A 21714-nucleotide genomic window follows, 5' to 3' on the forward strand; every position below is an offset into this window, starting at 1 on the left:
CTATTTAATGAATCTGTTATATTACTGTTTCGCCATCTATGAATTATACGATATGTTATAAAATAGTGTTGTAAACGCAGGCAGATTTTTTCATTGGCTAATTTTTTAGTTTTATTTATTCACACCTAGATGGCATAATAGAAAATTTATGAGTATTTTTGGTTAAACAGACATTTTATGTTTGCTTTTGTTTGATAAATTTTTTACTATGAATATCAATACCTTATATGATGTTTTTTAGGCAATAAAATTGTTTTTGTTGTATTATTGACAGTTATTTGTGGCGCCATCTATAAACTATTTAATGACTCACAACACACCATTAGTTGTCAATTTTTGACAACTTCAATTTTTGCAAATTTTAATTTTTTTGTGGTTTGTGACATGGTAAAAGTGGTGATAACCATTGTTAAAAATAAACGCAAAAAATAAAGAAAGAGATAAGAAAGTAAATAGATTTTTTGCTTCTGGCTTCCATCCAAAATAGAGGGACATAGAGATTCCGTGGATTCAGTAAAGGTTAGTTAGTTACTTCTGAAGTCTCAAAGTGAGTCGAACCATAGCAATATCAGGTAATAAACAAAGAAATAAAATATAAAATGTAAATAAGATAAGGTGTCAGGATCAATACAGGACCCAATGGAGACAACAGTTGAGAAGCCTCAGAAAGTAAGTAATAGTTTAGACATACTTTTTATTGTGGTGTAAAGTATAAATAATAACAATATTTACTAACACAGTAATGGCATAAGGCCAATATACCCTTATCTTGATAACTAGTAAATATGTTTTATATGTTTGAGATAGATTGTTCACCCTTTCTTTTATTTTTTGGACCTGACACACCATTAGGGGTGGAATTGCACAATATTCTGAATTAAAACGATTTCAGAGCAATTATTACTCTTTATTAAGGGCCTCAACAAACACCTGTGATAACATTTCAGTGATAAATCAGTCACCATCTTCTGAATCTAGCAGTAAAGATGACATCAATATGCCATTTACAAAATGCTAAGTTCCATATTACAAATGTTTTTCTTTCAGTTATTTTTAACTTGAGATGTTATTAGACCAATGATGTTTTCAATTAAATCAACATTACAAATTTATGTTTAACAATGTTACGACAAAATTTGCTTGCAGAAGCATAAGAAGAGAGCTGCAAAGGCCAATGAAGCGAGAGAACCTGTTGACCATTCCACAGAATCAGAAGATGTTGAAGTATATAACATAGACACAAGTAAAGAACAGAGCAGTTCTTCAAAGGTGAAAAGTGATTTGCCTCAATATAACCCATCTGCTGACTCTCATAGCTCTGCTAAGACTAACCAATCAGAAGAATCCCAGAAACAGCATTGCACTTCACAAATTGCAAGCATAGCAGAGGAAATGAAGGAACAAACAAATCTTTCTGTCTGTGCACCTGATGACTTAGCCCAGACAATTTCAAATCCAAATATAAAGGGTAATATCTTGATAAATACCAAAGAAACACCAACTAGCCTTCCTCGATCCATTCCTATTAAAGTACATGAACATAATGAATTTGAAAAATATCTTGAGTTAAACAAGCAGCTCCTTGATACTTTGGAAAGTATACCTACCAAACCAGCACATGTAGCCAAAGGCCAGACAGTGAAATCTATGGCTGAAAATAATGATAAACTCAGTGATTGTTCTGAAATACGACCATATACTGAAGACCAGCTTAATGCTCTGTACTTCAACACTGAATTTAGCATTTTAGAAGAATTTACAAACACTTTTATTCATACAGAGTTGAAAAGTCAACAGCTGAAGAAGGCTTACTTATATGAGCTGTTAGTCAATTATTTGAGTGTAAGGGAGAAAATAACAGGTAAGTGTTATCAATATAAATTAAAGAACAATTGAAATATTACAAGTAAAATTTCATGTCTATATTATAACAAAATTTCTCTAAAAAGACTAAATTGATTTTTTTAAAAGCAAAACACATTCAGTGCAGTACATGCTTATATTGTCTTACAAGGGAGTCCAAATCCTATATTGCAATATTCCACATTGAAGTCTTATGTATTAAAATATTTGATAACATTATCCTTAGACAACAGCATGCTAAATAAGATTCAAATTACTCTTTCATTTTATAGTAAAGTTCTAAATTTAATTTATACATTGGCACTGATACCATTAATGTAAATGAAACTTTGCTTCTATATATAGGAATATAAAAGCTAAACTTAAAATTTTATTTCTCAGGAAACAACATAGAACTAGCACAACTTAGAGATGAATACCGTAATTTACAAACTATGCTATGGACTACTGATGTGGCATGTGTGATGGGAAGGGCGACTTGTCAAGATGGTAAAGTTGTTCAAGCCAGCCAAGAATACCACAGAAGTGTATTTGACAGGTCGGGGTTTCAAAGTCTAGTCATGGTGTTAAGCAAAATGCAAAAATTAATTTACGAGAAGCATGTTCTCTATTCTTTCCGTGCCGAAGATTTGAGGTTGCAGGTGGGTTTTTTTATGAATATTTTATATTACACATCTATCGTGTTCAAATATTGTAGATTCGTTCATATATAGTGCAATTAATAGAAAACATACTGAATGCCACTAAATTGAATGTTAAATCTCCAGTTTCCTTACTAACAGGGCACGAATTGAGCCACATTCAGATGTATTTAAATGAATTGAGGCTTTCCGTGTCCATTTTATTTGCGTTTCAAAGGAAACTGATAAAGGAGCCGATCTTTCTCAAAGACACTAGGGATTGGTTAAGTCAGTTAGTGGCTGTTTTAATTAGACTTGCAAATTTTCAAGATCATCTGTTCCTTTTGCATCATATTCTGAGGTAAGTACTGAGTGTTAGTACTGAGGAAAGAAGAAAGCTCACCTTATATTGTGTTTTCCTGAAATAATTTAGAATAGTGTAATAGATTCATATTTGGTTGGGGAATTTTGTGCAGTTATAGAATATTGCAATAACAGAAATCAATTTGTTTTAAGTTTTTTAGTAACTAAAATAAGAATAAAAAAATTAAAATAAATAAATTTTGACACTTTGTATTATAAAAATCAGACATTTGGGAGTCTTCTGTTAATTAGATATTTTTCACTATATGTATGTTGAAAGAATTATGCCCTCAAAGTTAGTTGTCAATAATACCCTGTATAAATCGTCTACAAATTATAAGTTTCAATATTAAATGAATTAGCACAAAAGAGCGCTTTTTTAATTCATTTTCTATTTGTCGTTACCCGGTACAATGATAGACTTTTACAAATATTGATATCTTATCTTAAAGATGCCCAGCCCGAGTAAGTTCTTGGGCGTCCCAATTCGTTCAAGTGCCATTATGTTTGCCAGTAACCCAGCCATTCGCAAACTACGAAATAAATCATCTCTTAACTACGTTGTGTGTGATTTTAAGTCCTGTAAAAGGAAGATCCGAATTTTTAAAAGATGTAAGTACTGAATTTTCTTACCTATGTGGATGTAAGTTTACATATTGTCATTACACCAGTTGTGAAATAAACTGATGACCAAATTAACAGGTAGTGCTAATTTTTACCTCAAATTTGATAATGAATAATTTGAAAAGGAAATATACAATACGCTTGTAAATAAAATCACTCCCTGTTTATTTTTTGAACCTCATAACATAGAAAATTGAAATTTAATATAGGGTGACCTTTGGAATAGTATCACTAATGTAGAAATGTCACATTTTGACATAAACGACAGAGTAAAACAATTACAAATGATAGCTGGATATCAACTTCAACGTTTTGAACGGTACGACTTTTTTATTGTTGAATATTTTGATTCCCCGCAAAATATTCATTGTACCTATTCATGCATTTACTGCTAAAAATTACAAACTTAAAGGTGACTCAAAAAAGATCTACAAGAAGAGAACAAATAAAACCCCTCCGTTTTCTGAAAAATGATAGAATATTTTGTGTCTAATGCATATTTTATGTCTGGTAACAGCAGATCAATTTTATATTCAGTTTAAAAAAGTTGTAATCTCTTTGCAATGTATAATTAGACGTAATTTTGATAGATCGCCCACACTCAGAACGTTTCGTCTGAAACCAGTTGGGTTGTGATAGATTCGGATGGAGAGGAGGATGAAGAACCGAGCACCTCGCTGCGAGAAAATGATTTAGTGGCCATAATAAATCAATTGCCATTGCGGGACATGTTTAGAGCTATTTTATATGTAGAAAGATCCGATGGTAAGGTGAGTAAGACCATTTTATAATATAAGTAGAAATTACGGATGGTTTGAAAAACCATGCCCCAAACGTTATTCAGGACAATCGGATTCGTAATAATAGAATTAGATAATATTTTAATGCCAATCTAAGAACATTGACCAGATTTATCACAATCGAATTAGCTATATCACGAACTACATTTAAAATAGCTCTCAAAGAAAATAAATATTGTTCATGTAAGCTACCTATTGTTCAGAGATTAAGAGAAATAGTTTGAAACCAATGTCAAAAAATATATAATTTCAGCAGGAGTGCTATTTGGGCAGATCAAACGCATTTCAATAACTGCGTAATGTTTAACGAGCATAATCGCAATTTATTGGCCATTGACTATGTAAAAAATGAAGTGTATAAGTTTAATCCTCTCGTTCGAGAGCTTAATTCAACGTTTGAAAGATACATATGTAAATCAAGGAAACGAGTATTAACAGTTTATATCACAAAAAGAAAAGGAGCTAGGTGCATGAACAATATTCTTGTGTATTCATTTTTGAAGGAAATTAAATGATACTTTCTACCTTAGAGAGTAAATTTTGGTTACAAATATTACCAACTTTTTCCAAATAGCAGAATTTTCTTTTAAAATGGTTTACAGTGAAAAAAACAAGTTATTGGGAGCAAGTAACTCAATTTGAGATATTGCGTTTAATTTTTAGTCTCTAATAATGTCGTAGAAAAACATGATGAAAACATTGACATAGTTGTAAGTATTGCAATATTATTGTGCAGACAGATTGATTGGAAAATGGTTTTGCTGATTCCATAGGTCAACTTTTCGGACTTGACTGGTAAAACGTTTCCTATCAGATAGAAAAATTGAACAGAAAGTCAAACTTTCTACATGGTCATAAAAACGAAGATTTGAATTTTTCCTACAAAAAGAAATTAACACTGTTGTTCTTACACGATTTCATACCACCTATTTTTTTAGGATTATTTAGACGCAAATGTTATAACGGAGCAGCATATTTTGCGATATTTTGCCTTCTCTTCTGTATTACTGAGACTATTAAGACAAGGACTCGAAACATATTGCCTTCCCAAGTATAATCAACTCTCAAAGAGATTAAGTCGCCTTATACGACATGTCGTCCAATATGCCACTGATCAATGGGAAATTTTCATTATGGTATATGTTTGACATGTCATTTTTATTTTCGAGTGTCCTATGAGTTCAATTTCAGAATGGAAATGTACAAGATAGGGCAATGGTTCAAAGGCTTCAAACGGAATATGACGCGTTCTTTTTGCGAGCAATATATTATTTATATACTTCCCAGAAACAGTGGGCGTGGCAATTTTTAGCTGTTGTGCCTTACAATATGGTGACTCTCTCCACATTATGGAAAATACACTACTTTTTGCATATGCCAGATAACAAAGCTGAAGACATAGTTAATTTTACGTTGAATCAGAATTTCAAAGAATTAGTGTCTGAAAGAGAGTTAATCGAGCAATTTGAAGAGAAATTGCTGGACTTAGGCGATGCTGAAATTTACTATTTACTGAATACTTTTGCCAATATGGCTTTAGCAAGAGATGAGTCTGACTTGGATTTTATTTACTTTTGCACATTGGATATTTTACAGGTAGGTAGTAAAAATAAATTATAAGGCACACGTCGCATTTAACATTGCACTTATTATGTACTCTCATTAAAGTTCAGTATATAATTTTTACCACAATTTTACGATTAAGCGTTTCCGATACATGTCCGGGTGATACTCTATATTTCAACAGTTTCTTGCGAGTTTACGTTCTAGGAATTGGGAAAATTTAAATACAAAAGAAGCCTGAAAATTTTATTGAATAAAACAAAAAAGAAAATCGCAACGTCAGTGAAAAGTAAAAAAATAGTTATTTTTTAAAGAACCGTTCCATATCAATTGCCATAGTTTAGTATTGTTATCTCCAAAATTGTTAGAGTTACAAGGGTAGGTTAAAAATTGCTAAATTGCCTTATTTATGTAATACTAAAAAACTCAAGATCTGTCAAAAAACGTTTTTTTTTCAATACATTCAAAAACAGTGTTTTACAAAGAACTATTTTCTTTTTTTTTTGTTCAAATTTATTTCTATCTATACTTTTCAGATCGGATTTATTTCACAAACGACGCAAGAAACTTGCTCAAAATCTGCTAGAATTTTGCTGGCACATTTGACTTCAAAATATCCATATCTCCTGTCGACCATCTTAAAAACAGTTTATGATAACATGGATAAAATAGGCCATCGGGCTTTGTATCTATACGAGGAGATTCCGTTGACAATTTGGAAAGTGTTAGACGAAGATTTTCATTTAATTGGGAGGTAAGTATTCTAACTTTATTTTAATTTAATATTTTGGTGTATGGTGGATAAATTCTCCCATTTGCTAGAAAAAAAAACAGTAGTTCAATCAGTTATTTGTTTGAAGACCCAGTTGTATATTTTAAGTTAAAATTTTATCAGTAGTACAACTTAAAAATATAGAGCTTAAACTTCATTCTTCATTCTATTTGTTCCTTTCTCAATTTAAAAATTGCCTTTGTATTGAACTAAATATCCAGAGGACCACTAAACATATATATCGATATTTAGGTTGTTGATGAATCATTCTGTAAACAGTGACCAATCCAAGTTATCTAGGATGATTTTGTCAAGACTTAACTGGGATAATATTCTATACGAGAAGCATTGCGAAACTGCTGTACTGGTTTTAAACGCTGTTGATCAGGAGCCTTCTTATTTGCAGGTAAATAAATAAAAGCATCTATTTGTCCGCTTTATATGTTAAAGAGTCAGAAATTAATTTCACTTGTGTTGGAATGGTAATGTTCTTGCAGACCGCTAAAAACAAACATTTCTTCGCACTCCATTACAAAGCAAAGAATGTACGTGTATGAACCTTACGTATTGTTAAATTTAGAAAGGTATTGATGGAAGAAGAACTTCAAAATTTATTTAGAACCTGGAATCACAAAAAGCAGCTCTGGCTTCAAGTTAATACATAAATTTAAAGCTGAATTTTAAATATTTTTTGAGGTTAGGTGCAATATGAATAGGTGTTTTAAGTTAGACTTATATTATACGATATAAAGTGTAGTGCGAGACAGTAAGGAAGGGTTAATAAGATATTTATTACAGTGGGGATGGCAGACTATCTTACGTCTAAAGCTCCACATAAGTGACCGTCACTTCCAAGAATTAGGGCGCATCCAGGAGCCGGAAAGATGTGAAATATTAATGAAAGGTAAATTCCCCTTACAACTTTACCGGTAATATGAAAAAAAATTATACAAAAGTTGCATATATTGTTATTATATTCTGATGTCACATCTCAACATTGTAGAACATAAACATAAAAGTTCTGTACGAATGCACTTCGGATGTAATTATGAATGTTTATAGGTATTCGTGAGAATCACCCTCTGTCTTCTTTCGTGGCAGTTTTGATGACCACGTGGGGTCACTTGGTTCCTCTGATATGTAGCCATGGATTAAATCAACTTTGCGCTATACAGTCTCACCAAAAACATGAAGTGGTGTTGTTCGCTCTGTATCAGATTGTCCCTGTATTTATTTCCTGCCAAGAATGCCTAATCAATAGCAGCAAATTCCAAGAAATATTAATGAATTTGATAAATGCTGACAGAGGATATATTTCGTATGCCAAGAGTTTTATAGTAACCCAAAATACAGTTCTGCAGCAATTTGGAAATATGATTGAGACGCAGATTGTTAATTATTCTTTTTATGATTTTCACAGTCCTAGACTTTTGGTAAGTTCAAATTGACTTCATTGTTAATTTTAGAAAAAAATGTTCTTATTATTTAGGTGAATGTAAAACATTTTTTTCTGTTTTAGGTTAGGTTATGGATGAATTCCTTAATTTCCATTCCAAACTGGAATAATGATAAAGCCATTTTATATCTGTTGGATGTTATAATTCGTACGGCTTTTCCGTATCCAGATGCCTTGCAAGTTGTTCATGAAAATTTCAGAGATATTTGTCTGGTAATTAAATGTTATCTTATCTTATAGACCCTTTGGGGTTGCCAAATTTGATTACTATAAATAAGAATTGATAGGAAAATGAACTTTAAGAATCGAAGAAATAAAAAGATATTCTGACATTGAAGAGGAAAAGAATTGAAGCAATTGAAAATGTTTCCTAACAATTTCTCGTATCAATTTTCCAGCGATCTACAATTAGTTGTTTTAAATTCGCGTTGTAGAAAACTTTGCTTAAGTTTGAGGCTCCGTAGCTTACTATTTTAAAAATTGTGATACAGTATTTTATTTCATGGTTGAATTCTACCGTTCTTTACCAATATTTTTAGTACACAGGGTGTCTCGGAAATGACTGTACAACGTTTAACCAAAAACTTCTGATCCAAAAATAAAGCGTTTTAAGCAAACTTATTTATATTTAATGTTTCTTCGTTTTACTGCTACAAGGTGTCAACGTTCTCATTAATATCGTTTATTTCGAAATAATTGCTAAACGCTTTTATTGATTATCACTAATTTTAGAACTAAGAATTATTACATCAATTGACATGTTTTGACGTAAGCGGAATCTTTTTATAATGCATGGAAATATTGAAAGTAGCATATAGTTCGTAAAAAAAGTTTATATTTTTGTTACCTTCTGTATGAATAACTTTAATTTTTTTCTTTGTCATAAGCTGAATTTCTTTTAAAACTTTTTTATCTTTTATAAAATTTTCGTCAAATATACAGTTTCTCTACAAAAAAATTATATACGATACCTTGCCATTCATCATTGTTTAGTCGGGATGAAGACATGAAATAAGTTTCAATTCTAAATATCTACCAACTTAGTTTAATGCGAATAACAATTTTTCAAATTGTTGCCCGTTTTCGGGAATATATAAATAAAGTCGCTTCAAAAAATTAATCTGTACTTTGGATATCACATAGGTTTTTTTTTAACATTGCCTTCACAACATTGATGAATTACAAAGTATCGTAATTTTTTTATATAGAAACTGTATATCTGTAAAAAAATATACAAGAAAATAAATAAATAAAAAAATAATAAAAAGTTTTAAAATAAAGTCAGCTAATGGCAGAGAAAAAATTAAAGTCACTCATACAGGAGGTAACAAAAATACAAACTTTTATTTACGAACTATGTGCCATTTTTAATATTTCACTGTACTAAAAAAAAATCCCGATTAGGTGAAAACACGTCAATTTATGTACTAACTTTTAGTTTCAAAATTAGTGAAAAGAAATAAAAGCGTTTAGCAGTTATTTCTAAAAAATAATATTAATAAACTTTGATGTCCTGTAGCGACAAAACGACTCAACATTAGATATAGGTAAGTTTGCCCTGAACGTCTTATTTTTGGTCAAAGGTTTTTCAGGTACATTTCAGGGACATCCTTTATATTTGAAATATGGCTGTCTCCATCTATGGTGTTGAAGTGTGAATTTGGATATTACGTCTGAGCTGATCTTTCACCAATCAAAATTTTTAGAACAGCACACCACAAGAGTCCAGCTCTATCATTAGCAAGTTGAAGTGGTCTTCTGCAAGTACCAAATCTAGCTATGGGTTACTGTCCGGTTCATTGGCACAATATCCTTGGCTGGCCTATGTATTTTTTGAAATCGAGCATCAAGAAAAAGAAGTCAAAACCGGCCTTTGGACTGAGGTTTTGAAAAGTCTTTCTGAGCAAAAAGGCAAAATTAGCGTCGATAATGCGATAAAGGTTTGTTTAACATAAAGTCTCCTTCTTACATCACCTATACCAACATGTTTTATAGAACGTTGCATCGAATTTAAAATTACCAATCTTCACCTCAAGCTATTTGTGTATCTACAGATATGCTCAACAAGCTATGGACACGGACATGGAACACCCGTTGCTGCCTTTGTTTTGGCAACGGTTTTTTATTCTCTATTTGTTCAGATTGCCACAGTTAAGGTATGATTTAAAGATAGATGGTGAGGGTAAAACATAATGGGTTGTCAATTGTAATTTATCAAAATTCTTCTTTGTATTCTGTATGTAATGGTTTATAATTGAATAAAATATTGTTTTTCTACGAAGGTATGGTAAAGTAGCCTTATCGCATGTATTTGTGAACGGAAAGTAGCACTTACTACGTGGGTGAAGTAATTTTTAAAGAATCAGGATGGTTATGTAGCCGAAACTATTTTAGGAAGCTTCTATTTTTGCTCGTTTTTATAACAGTCCTTTATGTAAAGAAAACATTGTTTTAAACACAGTGTTATCGTTGTTTAAGTTTATTTTCTATATGTTTAATCTAACTATATTTTGGGTATTTTTTCATTTGGCAGGTTAAAGAGATGTGATATTGAGGAATAAGTATACCAATTCTCACATTCAACGCAAGATATAGTAAAAATATTATTTCTCAAAAGTGAATAATTTGTTATGACTACCCATTCGTAGTTAACCCTCGGTTTAATTAAAATTAGGAACTTGAAAATAAGTTGTATGAATCGATTATTGTAGTTCGACAGGTCAAATCTGTGTAGGTGAAAAATTCTTCGAGGGCATTGTTAACTTCTCATTTTTGAAGAAATTGAAAAGAAGGCTCCAAGAATCTATTGACCATTACCGAAGTGAAGTCGAGACTTCTGGTGAAGCAGATAATGAGGCTAGACATATAGAACATGAGAAGTTGCTTTATAGGTAATTAAGTCTTATTTTTATCTTTGCGAAATGTGGTAAAATAAGATAGAGAAAATTGTAATACTCAATGACCTGCGGTTTTATAATTCAATCATCAAGATAGGGAAATAAATGAAATATGTTTTTTGAAAAGGACAAAAGATCCCAAATTTTTTTTGTAACTCTTCAAATAATCGACATACTGATCTCAACCAACGGCAGCCATGTATAGGAATTTCTTGTCAAAACATTCCAAATTTGACCAACCAGAGTATTAACCGTTCTAACTCTAGGCAAGGTAGTGTATAATTATGTACTTTTAGTGTGTTTCGAGCGTTCCTATTGTGGTTAGAGGAGCCGAGATTGCAAAGTGGTAATCTTCTGCTTCAAAGTCTACCCTCTCAGTATGAGCCCCAGCTATTGTCACTAATAATTCATGAGAACAACCAGGTAATATTCCCTTTTATCTTATTTGTCAGTAAGTGATACCTACACAACATTTTTAGAAATACGAAAACCCTAGAAGATAACGATAGATTTTCAGAGTGTCATAAAAATAATAAATATCTACTATTTTCAACGACTGTCAAAATATATTGTCATTGACTTAAGAAGTCTTCGATTTCCTTATTGTTATTTTCATTTCTCAAGCATTGCTGAGCAACGTGTATTAACATATATAGAACATGCTTACCCGGATACACCTTTCTGAATATCTTACGAATGTGAACTGCATACGAATATGCTTTTTTATTGTTGCATGGGATATATAGGATGTTCATCATAAAATACACTTAGAATTGACAGCAGAGTCCAAAAAAGTAACTCTAGTGTAAATATCTTATTTAAAATATCTATAAAAAGATTTAATAACATAAAAGAAAAAATGTAAAGTTGCCAAAATCACTTATACTCGTGTTAGTAGTGAATTAGATATAATTAGGTACCCCAACATATTAAACTTATCAAATGTATATATTTTGGAGATAATCTATTTGCAGACCTTTGAACGGCATCGTCAGTTGTACAACAATACCTTGAGTCTCTGATAAATATTTTTATATCTCTCGTTTTTGCCTGAAAGCAAAACTACTCTCATAATAACTGTTCATAGTAACTGAACTGTCTCATAGTAACTCATAATGAATAACTGTTTTACTTAAAATCCACTAAGACCGATAGGATACAGTACTAGATAAAAAACTTTTTTAACGGAAGGTAACCAAAAAGAGTAGAGCTTTTAAAATATTTAGAAAAAATGGTATTCATGGAAAAAACTTACCTATGAAGTCAGCTATAACATTTTGGAAAGTAGAAGAATTAATTTTTAACCGATCTTAGATGCTTTAGTCAATAGCTGAATATCGGTACAACACGTTGAGGGATATTGGGACAAAAAAACTCTACATTCTGCTTTTTACAAAGCTGCTGTAGGTTAAAGTTGCATAGGTTTAACGATAACGGCGATGCAATGGCGTATAAACATTCAAAAAACTTTTCAGCCTTTTTTGCGAGCGCACAGTTCATCGGTATTACTACAAAAACAATACGCGAAACAAAACAATATACAGTATGTCTAATTTTAGTATAAAAAAATAACAAAGGTCGGTGATTTTTCAGAAATCGTAAAAAGAATGCGAAATTCGTCTAATTTGACCAATTCTATCAAAGTGGGGTTCATATAATAATAAAAACGGAAAATTGTATTTAAATGAGATAAAACGGTGGAAAACAATGATTTAGCTCTCAAACCATAAGATCAATGCGAAATATTGTACATAAATCGTCCAAATTGATCAAAATAAGCTTTAAATAAGTTAAAACAGTGAAGTCCCCTGTATAATATGAACCGCTCTGAAAAGCATACTTATTGATTAAAATTATAATTGAAAATCTGTCGTTATTCAGCAGTATGTTATAAAAGTTAGATATTGTAGACTCCTTGGTATAACTATGTAAATCGCGACCAAATAATGAGAGATCAGGCAATATCAATAAGGCATTGGAGAGTGGCAAACTTTCGAGAGAAATCAAACATCAACCAACCTTTACCAAATCCAGGAAACAGAGTTGAAAGCTCTGATCCTGTCGAGAGGATTCTCAGAAGGTTGTTTGTATATTCTAACGTGTCTGTATTTATTTTTTACTATTTGCTATTTTCTAGATTGGCATCATATGATGCCATTCAGACTCCGCCCGTTATTGAGCAATTACGAGTGGAAATCCCTCAAGCCAATTTGTCAGGAAAAGACGAGATGTTCAAAAGTTTAAAGCCGAGTTTTGATACATTGATTGAGTTCGCTCAGTAAGTTGGCATTTCAATGAGCAACTGTTTGCTCATTATATCACATGTTTTTTTTATATTTTGATCTGCTTTCAGAGATGCTGTCTAGTTATATTCAAATTCTTATCGAGGTGCACTACCAGGTATTTTATGCGGAATTGGAACATATTTTTATACCTTGTATGCATCTCTAAATGTTCTTTATTTTTCTGTCTCCTGTTGCCACTAAGAATTTGGTTTTGGGTGCCGCAGCTTTTGATCTCAACTCGGTTTCCAAGGTGTTAATGATCTTATTAACTACTTCTATTGACTACAGCTCTTGAATTTCCGTCTTTTGCCAACTATCGGTTTACTGACTGTTAACAGGACATCACTGAAAAGCAGATCAAAATAAGCATAAAAGCAATATGTGGTTAAGATTTTAGCAATGTATTTCTTAGTTTTGTTTTAACTTATTATTTCCTGCAGTGCTCACAATCAGAACGTGTCGAATAATAAAGGGCTAGACTCCACCTACAAAGAATTAATTCCCCAATTATTCACTTCTGTTATGAAAAGAGTAAAGAAGCACATTCCCTGTAAAGGAAAAAATCAGACAGTGCTTTGCTGTGGTCCGGCAATTATAACTTTAGAGTTTCAGGTACCTATTAAGTTTCTCAAAACTTTCTATTTTTATTTTGACACCCTCCTGGCCTCTAGCAACTTTACCGGAAAATTTTACGCGTCAAAAATTGTTATAAATTGAAATGAAATTTTTAATATTATTTTCCTGGTAACTGTTTTACGCACCCTGCAGTCTGCTATAATCTTCGATGCATGCGTAATAAAAGAAAAATGGTGTTGTTCTTCACCTATCCGAACTTAAAGAATACAAGATTGTCTAAAAGCATAGCAATTTAACCTTCTTCCGGGCAATTATAGTTTCTGAAACCCCAATAGAGAAAATAAACGGATCTTGGATGCAATGTATATTTTTGAAATTAGAAATCTTTTATTTTAGAAAGAAATGTATAAGATATTCAGTTAAAAAAGTAAGGGCTCAGGAGATAATAGAAATCAAATTACACAACTTTAGTATTTAAAGTTCTTTCTACGTAAAGCTGTTAGGAAGAGGCAACATAAAAATATTAATCCCCCGCATTTAAGAAACGAATACTGCAAAAATACGATTAAATGCTTTTGCAGGAAGCTAAAAGGAATGAAAGGATCGATCACGCAATTCAAGTTAACAGACAATCTTACGAATCTTTAGTTGAACGATCATTACAAACACCTGCTGAATCTTTATATACAGCCTCTGTTTCTATCCAACAATGCGTTCGGTATGATTATTTTTATATGTAAGGTTTAGTGTTTTTATTAAATACTGATTTTAGAATTCTGCAAGACCGCCTAAGGACTAACCCAGAGACCACAGAACTGGGCATTGAATTATTTTATCACATATTATCTTATTTCCAGGACGAAGTCCTTATGTATTTACCAGCAAAAACCTTGTTTACAAGTTGTATAGAAAAGTTGGGACAATCCCACATATGCGGGGTCGAAAATGAGATGCCTAGGTGAGCGCATGAATTATTATATCAATATTTTGGAAAAGATTTCTAATTAGAATAGAAAACTCATAAATATTTCTAAAAATAGTCAGAAAAGTTTTAAGGGCGGTCACAAAGTCAGTATTAGACCTCAAATAACATTTTTGATGTGCATTTTTCAAATGCGAAGATCAGAATCATCTTCAAATCAATCACAAGCATTTTCCTCTTACACCCTTTGGAAGAGCAAGAATGGTTATGACGTGATAATGTAAAAATAATATACAAAGTGTTCCATAATAAAATTTGAAATTTCTTAACGCGGCTATTTTCTTTTATATCAGTAAGTACTAGAAAGCATAAAAAATAGAGTGTTCAGATCTTACTGAATGACCCTGTACTTTGAGAATTGTATTTAGATAACTATACGGCGATCTGTCTTAAATAGTTTATTTCTGATTTTTTATAATTTTAGACTGCTTGAGTTAATCCTGAAGGAACCAAAACTGGGAGCTTATCTGGCACCATATTTTCTGCCTAGAGATTGTGGGAATTCGAATATGTTGTTCATGTATACCACGATTATTAAGAATGTACCTTCGAAATACGACGTTTTATTTGCCCTTATATCTAAAGTACGTATTTTATAGATTACTAATATAGGTGTAAACGTATTTTATTTCAGTTCGATATCGAAAACTGGTTAAGCATCAAAAATCCGAATCTGAATCAAAGGTCCAAGCTCATTGAAAATATTGTCCATGCTCTGTCGGAATTGGGTTTCGATCCACCTGTTGAAGCCCTCGCCTTGCACTCCTTGTATAAAAAACATTTAGTAATAGGTAAGGTTCGAACATATGGTTATCATATGCATATATGCTATCATAGCAAACATTTTTGTTTCTATTATTCTAATACTTAATTGACATTCTTGCACTCATATGTGTATGGAAACTAGTCTTTTTATGCACCGGTGCTGTATTTATTGTAGCCGTGTGTAAGTCTTGACATTTTTTTAAATTTCTTACAGTTATCAGGCTCTGTTAAAGTCTAGAAAAGATCTATTGATTAATCTATTAAATCAAAAAAACGTCAATTGAGACGAAATATAAAATTTCTTCACGTGATATTCTTCATAACTTCCTTGTACGAGTATAAGTGGGTAAATTATTTAGAATATTAATTTTTACATGAAAAATGGCGTGGAAATAAAAGCTGCTGTTTTATCCAGTTTGGAGTTTTTATGGTTATTAAAAAATAATTTTTAATTTTTAAAAATGGTGTTTTTTCACGCTGCCTACCACGAACTCTAAAGTTTAACGAAAAATCCAACATTTATAATAAATGTCAAAATTACAGCTAGGTAAAATGAGACTAATTTTTCACCTACTCCTACATAGCGATTTTGTAGTGACCCTATTCATATTGTATGTGTGATGTCTTGATAATATTGTATGATATCACTAGACAATAATCTCTTTATTTTTGTTGTAGTATTTGAGCATCAGTTTCCCGAACACTACGGTGAAATCCTCACGAAACTTCTGAAAACGAGTATAGAATCGTCGGAAAACAACCAAATATCATCAACCGTTTGGATTGATATTATCACTTCTCTGGCTAAACCCTTAAAAGTCAATTTAAAAGCACCGCTAAGGTAAAACTTCCAGTGATTAGGCCATAATTTTCAACTTCTCACTCATGAAAAAGAATTTAAAGAATCCTGGTACTCTTAGGCATAGTTATTAAATGGCACCGTCAAAACTGAACTTTGATGCTTTTCAAAAATTGTGAACTCAATTATTAGCAAATTTATAAAACCTTTCTTACGGGCCTAATTATTTATATATTGATAATTTAAACTGCTAGCTAATTTTGCAGAGAAACGTTAAGAGGCCCTAACTATTGGTCCGATTCTTGGTTTCTCTGGAACTCGATCTGAAAGTTAACAGTACATTAGGCCCTAAATAATTTGTTCTTAACAGGGATCAACTAAGAGAATACGCACAACATCAAAAGATGCTCTCTCATGATGAACTGCTAGGTACATGTAACATGTTAGCGCAGTTTTTCACACAAGACAGATTAGTTTATGGACTTTATGGGTTGTACCCGAAATGCCGGAATTACATCAACATTTTTGCCCTTCTTTTGGAAATGGCCGGGCATGGTTTAATCGTTAGTATGCTGAATACTCATCAAGGACTTTTGGGTAAGTTGACCACTTCTGTTGTCAGGCTAGGCCCCCTGTGTGAAAAAGTTAAAATGACTATGTCCACTCAACGCCCGAGTTAGAAAATAATTTGTCCTTTGATATTTGCCGTTCACTAATTTGTCGAGATTCGGGATCAACTTCTTCGGCCATTATTCTTTTTTCCTTTCCTGGTCCCATCAATTTGGCCAGTTACGCATGGTTTCGTCGCATAGTCAATGTCACAGTCGCAGATTACAACATTGACCTGTACTTTTTCACGAGAATTATGTTGTTCCACACAGGTGCGACATATAACATAACTGATTAAAGTACGGCAACAAGAGAATTCTGTTTTAACTACTAGGTCCATCTATATTTAGCATAAGCCTTTGTAATGCACCTATTTTGACATAGCTCTTCTCTGCTACATGTTTCGCGTGCTCTGCAAAACGTGTTCTCTCCGAAAAACACTACAAGGTATTTAATAGATTTTTTAAAAGTTGTATCAGTGTTACCTGATGTAAATACTACTGTTTTACGATCTCTCCTTGCTCCCAGAATTACCCCTTCTGTTTTTTTTTGGGACGAACTTAGATGATTTTGTACTAAGCCACCGGTTGACCCTTTCTATTACCTTCTCGTTTTATTCTGCCATTAGAGTATATCTATCTGAGTATATATATATATATATATATATATATATATATATATCATATAGAGTATATCCATCTGTAGCGTTTATAACCAGTGCGGTATCTGTGATAATCCTGCGTATCCGATGATCATGACGTTTTCACAAGTCTCACTTTTTAAGACAGAATCATATATTGTTGTCTTCTAGTATGATATTACGATTTATGAAGTAATCAATAATTCTGTTTATCAGATACCCTGACACTACCCAAGCTACACACCACACATTACATCATGCTATTTTCTAGGTGACAAATTGTGTGAAAAAATTTGGCCCTACATCAGGGATATGTACGCTCCTTGGCTAATTCCATACTCGACAAACAACTTGAAAGATGACATGGCAAATTGGATTCAACAGTTAACGGATGACAGGTCCATATTGCTTCCGTGGATTCCGACAGATAGCGAGCTTGCAGATATAATGTTGACAAGCTTTTGCCAATGCGTGACTTTCCTGTTAGACACTCTACCTGGTAAAGAAAATTCTTCTTTTCTCTTGAAAATTGTTTCTATTTTGACATCTTAATTACTTAGAGTCTAACACGTAATTTTGATTTTAGCTTCATTTAATATTCTGAGTTATTTTTTTCAATGGTATGTCACATCGTTTGGCCATCCAGCAGTCAAAACTCATGTTTTAAGTCGGGTTCACAAGGCATTCGCAGTGTTTCCGTGGACTAAGTTTTGGCCCTCTTTAATGGACGTGGATTTTATGTTGAAGGTAAGAAAAGCTGTTCATACATATAAGTATACTATCCAGCTGCGAAAGGTCATAACATGTGTAACAAAATGATGATTTTGAAAAATCCTTAGTTGAATTTAGGAAATGTTATGTTATGTTCAGTTTGTTTTTTAACTGAACCTGTTTACTTTCTGGGTCAGTCTATTCTTAGTTCTGAAACTGTCTAAGAAACTAATAAAAAATATCCACGACAGACTGATCTTAAAATAAATATTTGGAGCCCTGACTGAGCCAACAATAAACGATAAAGTTGTTACCTCCGTTTGTTCGCTTGACGTCTGTTCAAGAATTAGAATACTTAAAATTTGTGTGCCTTTATCAAATAAGGTGCAACTTCAAACCTTTTCTGATCAAGAACATTCTCATTATACCGGGCGGTCCATTGAAAACGAAACAGACGAGTTTGTGCCAAGGAATGTTTTTTCCTTTAAACGCTAAGATACGTAAATTTTATTTTAATGGGATAACTTTTGCGATAAAAGTCATTTCGAAATTGTTTCATCCCTTTGCGCTGTAATTGCAACCCCTAACATTTTAATTTGAATGATAGGACAAGTGATATCTCATTTGAAAGACCTTGCTTCCCCGAATTCAGTGTAATATTTTTTTTTAAGTTTTATCATATCGTTTGAATTAAGTAATGCTTGATTCAATGATTTGGGGAATAATCAACCTCTCAAAATAATGCAAAAGTATGTTGTTCCTTTGGGTTGGAAGACTTATGATTTTCAGGTAGTTGACCAATACTTACCAGAATGCCACTCCTTCCTAGGCCACATATTCGTGGAAATTCCTTGGGCAATGTGGATAAGCACTTTCAATGATGCACCTCAACAGATTAAAAACCGCGTCTATTATTGCTTTTTAAATATCTTGGTAAAGTTGTCGATAGAACCAAAAGGAAGAAAGAACAATCTGGAAAAAGACAGATCGATAATAATACAGGCAGAAAATTTTGACTGGGGTAATTTAGAACCTTTAGGGTTCCAACATATTATGGACTGGGTCGTGATGTCCTGCGATAGTTCGGTGATTTTCAAGCATGATATCTTAGATTTGGACTATAGACTTTTATGGTAAGTTCTCCCTTTTATTACATATGTGAAAACATTTTTACAGCTTGATGTTGCAGTTTATTGAAGCTTGTTTCTGGCTACAATAAAGTTTTACCTCAAGAAAGTCAAGACTTGATCGCTAAAAGGCACACGTTTGTAAAAGCTCACAAAAAACTGCTTTCTGTTTATGTGAGCAGAAACAGGAACATGATAAATTCTAGTGGTATTTCCGCCCTTATCAATGGCAAGTGTTATAAATTACATTAAAAATATGTCATTAATTTACATATTTATCCTTAATTTTAGGGCAACTAGACGACTTAGATCTGGTGGTTACTACAAACAGCGAATTTGAGATGTTGGTATGGGAAATTTTATCGGTCATAAACATACCTGATATATCGGAATGCAGTTTAAAAGTTACACTCAAATGGATAGAATCTAAAACTTACGGCTTAGCTGTAAAATCGCTGCTGAAGATTCTTGGACCAACAATAAATAATAGTAAACATTTAGGAAAGTTATGTGAAGCCGCTCTAGTAAGCTATTTCAATACGAACAGTGAGTCTCTAAGAAAATATTTTTGAAATTTTAACGTAATTTTTCCTAGTCCTTGAGAATAATATGGAAGAACCAACATGGCAAGAAGCGAGCGAACTTTTACATGTTTGTGTTTCAAAGCCAAACGACTTCGAGCAGGCTTTAATAGAAGAGGCCGCGATCCTAACACTAAACGCCATTTTGCTTCAAAAGATACGCAGAAATATTAATACCGAGAATTTATTTAATATTTGTCTCAGTTGGCATGAAAAAATCAAGTTAAGGTAAGTGTCTATTAAGAGATAGTAATTCAGCAAAATTAAAGTTACAAGAAAAATTATGTATGAAATTCATTAGGAAATGCCATTTTATGTAACGTTGTGAGACTTTGCGTTGCTGGTTCCGCAAAACTCGTTACGTAAATTTGTGCATTTATTAACTGGTTACGTAAAGAGCTCTTACATTTTAATTTCATATTTTATTTTAGAGAGCCATTAGAGTCGAAATTTCCTTTACTCTGGTTAACGATCTTAAGTTTATCTATTCAATATTGTGAGAAAGATGAATCGATTATGGCCGTGCAACTGCATAAATTTTCTCAGATTCTTTTGCAATTATCGGAAGATTCTGGATCTAATAGATGGACACGTGGATTTCTTAATGTAATTGGCTTTAGCAAATCTGAGGAGGTGACTCTCAAGTAAGTATGCACGACAACTCAGTTGCTGTTTTTTTTTACATACTACAACATTGTCTATTTTGTTAAGCACGATAATAGTGCGCGACAGAATTCTTAGTCGAATGAATCGCAAACCTTAGGTTGCAGGAATCGTACCATCAGCAACCTTCGTTATCGGCTTCTACGTTTCTATTACAATGAGAACAGAATTTACACTGAATCAAATAATTTCATAACTAAGAATCGGTTTATTGAAACACTCCTTTATTTTAACTCTTTCTTCAGTTTTAGATTTATTTGCCGTGCAATGGCGGGTTATGTTCTCGCACAGCTCCCCGACATGAAGGCATTACCGAGAAAAGTACGAACATCAGCCAATGCTCCCAGTCCGATCGGAACTCCTGGTGGAAACCCGGAATGTGCGAGGATCCTGCTTGAATTAGACTTTGGCCAGTCTACTGGGAAAATCAAAGATTGCGCTCAGTATGCACTGACCAAGGTAACTTAATCATACATATTTAAAACTCATAGTACAGATTGTTCAGTACTAAGTTACAGTGACGCAAAAATTCTCGCTTCATTTCTACCGTAACCAACCAATTTTTGTGTTTAAGCTTTCAACAATAATTACTCTGAATCTGTATTTAACCGTTGTTATCATGCATACAATTCACACGCTATTTACTCGATTGCAACTTTTGTAGATTCAAGATCCCCATAACTCTCTCCACAACGCCAGAGAATTCCTGATGACATTGCTGAAGCAATTTTATAGCAGTCCCTACATAAAAAGCGTCGATCGCTGATAGTATGATCATATTATCTTATTATTAATTATGTTTTATTATGTTTTTAACAGGCCATATTTTAAATAAACCTAAGAATTACTGTGATGGTTTAGTAACTACGGGAAAATACCATAACTTATTATATATTTATAAAATACAGTTTTTTTAATCGAGCGACCTTCACCTTCATTATTGTCTCTGTTCAAGTCACGACACATGAAAGTCTTGTCCTACATAATTGCTTCCGCATCGAAATCAGTTCCCAATACA

At 32.6% G+C, this 21714-nt stretch overlaps 1 protein-coding gene across 1 annotated transcript; it reads left to right on the forward strand.

Annotated features, from left to right (window-relative positions):
• The first annotated feature begins 480 nt into the window (after window positions 1–480).
• Epg5 (ectopic P-granules autophagy protein 5) lies at window positions 481–21603 on the forward strand. The gene is made up of 35 exons (XM_066403231.1): window positions 481–669; window positions 1147–1861; window positions 2245–2504; window positions 2561–2844; window positions 3299–3458; window positions 4061–4240; window positions 5209–5406; window positions 5462–5866; window positions 6370–6587; window positions 6858–7011; window positions 7404–7509; window positions 7668–8038; window positions 8125–8274; window positions 9768–10001; window positions 10057–10217; window positions 10773–10952; window positions 11255–11381; window positions 12869–13038; window positions 13096–13236; window positions 13684–13855; window positions 14401–14537; window positions 14592–14777; window positions 15226–15385; window positions 15436–15592; window positions 16245–16407; window positions 16736–16962; window positions 17886–18113; window positions 18201–18361; window positions 19115–19458; window positions 19515–19681; window positions 19744–19998; window positions 20048–20261; window positions 20465–20677; window positions 20942–21155; window positions 21361–21603. The coding sequence occupies exons 1-35, from the start codon at window positions 640–642 to the stop codon at window positions 21460–21462; spliced, it is 7344 nt and encodes a 2447-aa protein (XP_066259328.1). The 5' UTR covers window positions 481–639; the 3' UTR covers window positions 21463–21603.
• Window positions 21604–21714: the final 111 nt, after the last annotated feature.

The sequence above is a fragment of the Euwallacea similis genome, chromosome 28 (genome assembly GCF_039881205.1).
Source record: "Euwallacea similis isolate ESF13 chromosome 28, ESF131.1, whole genome shotgun sequence".
NCBI lineage: Eukaryota > Metazoa > Arthropoda > Insecta > Coleoptera > Curculionidae > Euwallacea > Euwallacea similis.

Coding starts and splice junctions, on each gene's coding strand:
- Epg5 (XM_066403231.1), top strand. CDS start 640: ATGGAGACAACAGTTGAGAAGCCTCAGAAA. Junction 15,386..15,435: donor TATTTGCCCTTATATCTAAA/GTACGTATTTTA, acceptor ATTTTATTTCAG/TTCGATATCGAAAACTGGTT. Junction 19,999..20,047: donor AAGCTATTTCAATACGAACA/GTGAGTCTCTAA, acceptor AATTTTTCCTAG/TCCTTGAGAATAATATGGAA.